This window comes from Laccaria bicolor, genomic scaffold (genome assembly GCF_000143565.1).
Source record: "Laccaria bicolor S238N-H82 LACBIscaffold_15 genomic scaffold, whole genome shotgun sequence".
In the NCBI taxonomy this organism is placed as follows: Eukaryota; Fungi; Basidiomycota; class Agaricomycetes; order Agaricales; family Hydnangiaceae; genus Laccaria; species Laccaria bicolor.
Window position 1 is genome coordinate 668,464 of NW_001889886.1, and position 3,001 is coordinate 671,464.

General features: G+C 47.4%; 2 protein-coding genes across 2 annotated transcripts; one reads left to right on the plus strand and one right to left on the minus strand.

Annotated features, from left to right (window-relative positions):
* Positions 1 to 234: 234 nt before the first annotated feature.
* Positions 235 to 1,039, plus strand: LACBIDRAFT_299062 (uncharacterized protein). Its single transcript, XM_001882060.1, is given in 4 exon segments — positions 235 to 369; positions 425 to 669; positions 723 to 840; positions 851 to 1,039. The coding sequence occupies 2 exon segments, from the start codon at positions 306 to 308 to the stop codon at positions 628 to 630; spliced, it is 270 nt and encodes an 89-aa protein (XP_001882095.1). The 5' UTR covers positions 235 to 305; the 3' UTR covers positions 631 to 669; positions 723 to 840; positions 851 to 1,039.
* A 932-nt stretch (positions 1,040 to 1,971) lies between these two features.
* LACBIDRAFT_328163 (uncharacterized protein) lies at positions 1,972 to 2,720 on the minus strand (the record flags this gene model as incomplete). The annotated part of the gene is made up of 5 exons (XM_001882193.1): positions 1,972 to 2,004; positions 2,078 to 2,100; positions 2,148 to 2,283; positions 2,334 to 2,567; positions 2,628 to 2,720. 5 exons carry the CDS (start codon positions 2,718 to 2,720, stop codon positions 1,972 to 1,974), a joined length of 519 nt encoding a protein of 172 aa, XP_001882228.1.
* Positions 2,721 to 3,001: the final 281 nt, after the last annotated feature.

Here is a 3,001-nt window from a genome sequence, read left to right on the forward strand (position 1 = left end):
TATGCTGGGAATCGTGTTCCCACTTTACTACACTACGATTGCACACTGAGTAAGCTGCTGATCGCCTCACAATCCTCACACAACCAACACCTTCACCCACAGGCCGTCGCAGCAATGGTACTAAGTGCAGGAATTGCAGCCCTGCCATTCTCGTTCTTAATCTACCTTGGGAGTATCTTATGCAGAATCACTGATCTGTCTGAGTGCTAACATGGTAATTTAGTAACGGCGTACTGCAACCCTTTGCACAACTTGGCTGGCGGTGTTGGATTTGTGTGCCCGTTCTTCCTTTCACCAAGGCTGATATGCGTGTTTGTAGGTATCGCCTGTCACCATATACCTATTTGATCGAAGGCCTTCTCGGACAAGGTTCGTTATCGTCTTTCTCTCTTTCGTTAGCAATTATCTCTCATCTATATCACAGCTATCGCGATCGGTGGCCAACAAGTATCCTGCTCACCCGTCGAATTCGTGTCGATCACCCTACCTAGCGGGATGACTTGCGGCGAATACATGAAGCCATTCATTTCGTTTGCAGGTGGCTACCTCACCTCCGACTGTCAGTTCAGCATTCGCACGACGGACCAGTTCCTCAATTCCGCGTTCAATATTTTCTATAACCACCATTAGCGGAATTTTAGCTTCATGATGACGCCCCTTGTGTTCAATGTGCGTTCTGGCAATCTACGTTGCCTACGATGAAAGCTAACGAGGTATGACAGTTCTCTTTTATCTACCTTCTCGCATATATTTTCTGGATTCGCGAAGGAAGCATTTTCTGGATTCGCGAAGGAAGCATTTTACCCTCTTTTAAGAGGCGTGCTGCCAAGAAGTAATGTAATATCTTGATAAACGGGCACTCGTCCCATAATCGTTTTGTGGGCTTCATCATAGATACTTAGAAGCTGGGTCATATGGCCTGAGGATTCTTCATTCTATTTACAAGGGAGCAATGGATATCAAACGGACTAATGTACTCAATTTATGTAGTATATTATGATCGATACGAAATCGTCATCGTATCACTAGTCGCATAGATCTAGAAAGGGAGGTAATATAATATGTCCCCATCCTCGATGTCCATGCCCTTGAAGAAGTTTGAGCAGGAGGAGTTAAGGATATACATTCTCATGCGTCCGAACGATGGCACGAACGCCTCATTTGCTGTGCATAACTTCAGAGAAGTATGGCGTATGGTGGAGGAAAGGCAAGACAAACCACATACTTAAGCCTGCTGTAGAGTACAGTCCCTCGTCGTCCATTTGGTCGTTACTGAGAAACTGGTCCGCCTCTGCAACTTTCATGGCGTTGAACAGCAAGCGTGACGATGTATATATGGGTGTTGGCCCTCACGAATATAAATAGCAGAAGATGTATATATGCATGTGGACAGATGACACTGTACACTTATGGATCGTATTGCGCACATAATCATGTGCCCAACGCCATTTACACAATAAATCAGAGCCAAAAAACAAAGACCGAGAAAGAACGTACACTCACTTGTAATCGCCATTCGGGAGCACTAATTCACTACATAAGTACCCGTATAACAACAAACGAAGAAACGATAGAGTACTTGCCGGCATAAGTCAGAGCCTGGTCAGCTATTGATTCCCACTACTGTTGTTGCAGTGATCCCCCCCACTGTTTCGTTCCCCAGAACGTTCAGGTTTCATTTTCGTTAAAAGCAGGTAAAGACGGACTGCGAATCCTCATCCACTACTTAAAGCCAATGCCGCCCAACCACATAGACCACTGGACACCCTCAGTCCTCACCATCCGACTTGGTAAGGAGTCCTCTCGTGTGTTTGGATGGGAATTGGGAAAGGTCGTCCTGGTGTTGTGGGTGCTGTTACCCCAGGATTTTTGGACGAGTGAATGTATTAACCTAGATGTGCTCATGATTTTCGTTCTGTTTCATTCTGGTTTATTTAAGTCAAATTTCAAGCACAAACATTCGAAATCAATTCAGCCGCCCCGCATGAAGGACGAGCCCCAGTGCTATGAGCAACCCGTAACCCTTCTAACTGCCCTGATACCCGTCCGCCCACCCTCAACCACTCGCCCCACACACCAATGCGCGCCATAAACCAAAAACTGCAGGGACATAACCACCCCTACCATGGAACAAATAGCGATCACACCTTCTGGCCAGGCGTCGAAAGCCACAAGCTCGAGGAAGAGCATGAGGGAGAGGGCGGAGGTGAACATGCAGAGGCCTGGGACACGCGCTGAGAGGGAGAAGAAGAAGTAAGAGCCGTATACGTCCCGAGCACGAGCCTGGATAAGGAAGGGTTAGAAGAGACAGCTGAGTAGATATAGGAACATACAATGAATGTCTGTAGGTCTGCCCAGTTATATTGCAAGAGAAACCAGGCGTCACATGCGATGCCGAGACCAGATGCAATGCTGCTCGTAGCAATAGCACGCCGAGCGTAGAAGTTGACATTGAATAGTGACCCTTGGGAGATGGAGAAGACGGCTGTATCGACACTGATGTAAGTGACATTAGCAACTCCTTCCGGGAACGAAGTCGAATGTACATACACTGCTATTGCGACTAGCTGTATGAAGAGTTTGGGTAAGAACAGAATCAGGAAGGGAACGAAGAGAAGAGTGCTCACCAAACCTCCGATATAGGTCCACTCCATCTGTAAGCGCGCGAACACCTTGTCAAATTCTGAGTCCATAGTAGCTTCCTTCAGTTCGCTGTACATCGTAAATGGCGCCAGCACTCTCTCCATCAGCGACAGCGACAGAGCGGCAATTTGACGATTTGTTGGGAAACGACAGTGAATTCGTGGACGCATGAGGTTGCGGATGATGATGTGAAGGTCGACGGTCACAGGGACGAGACGACTTTGGGGGCAGATTGATCTGTGGCTGCGTCGTGAGACCGATGGTGGAAGGCTATTTTATCAACTAGTGTGACACCGCAGATGTGGGATGCTGAAAAAGGTTCTTGAGCAACAGCTGCAGTTTCTATCGATTCGAATGC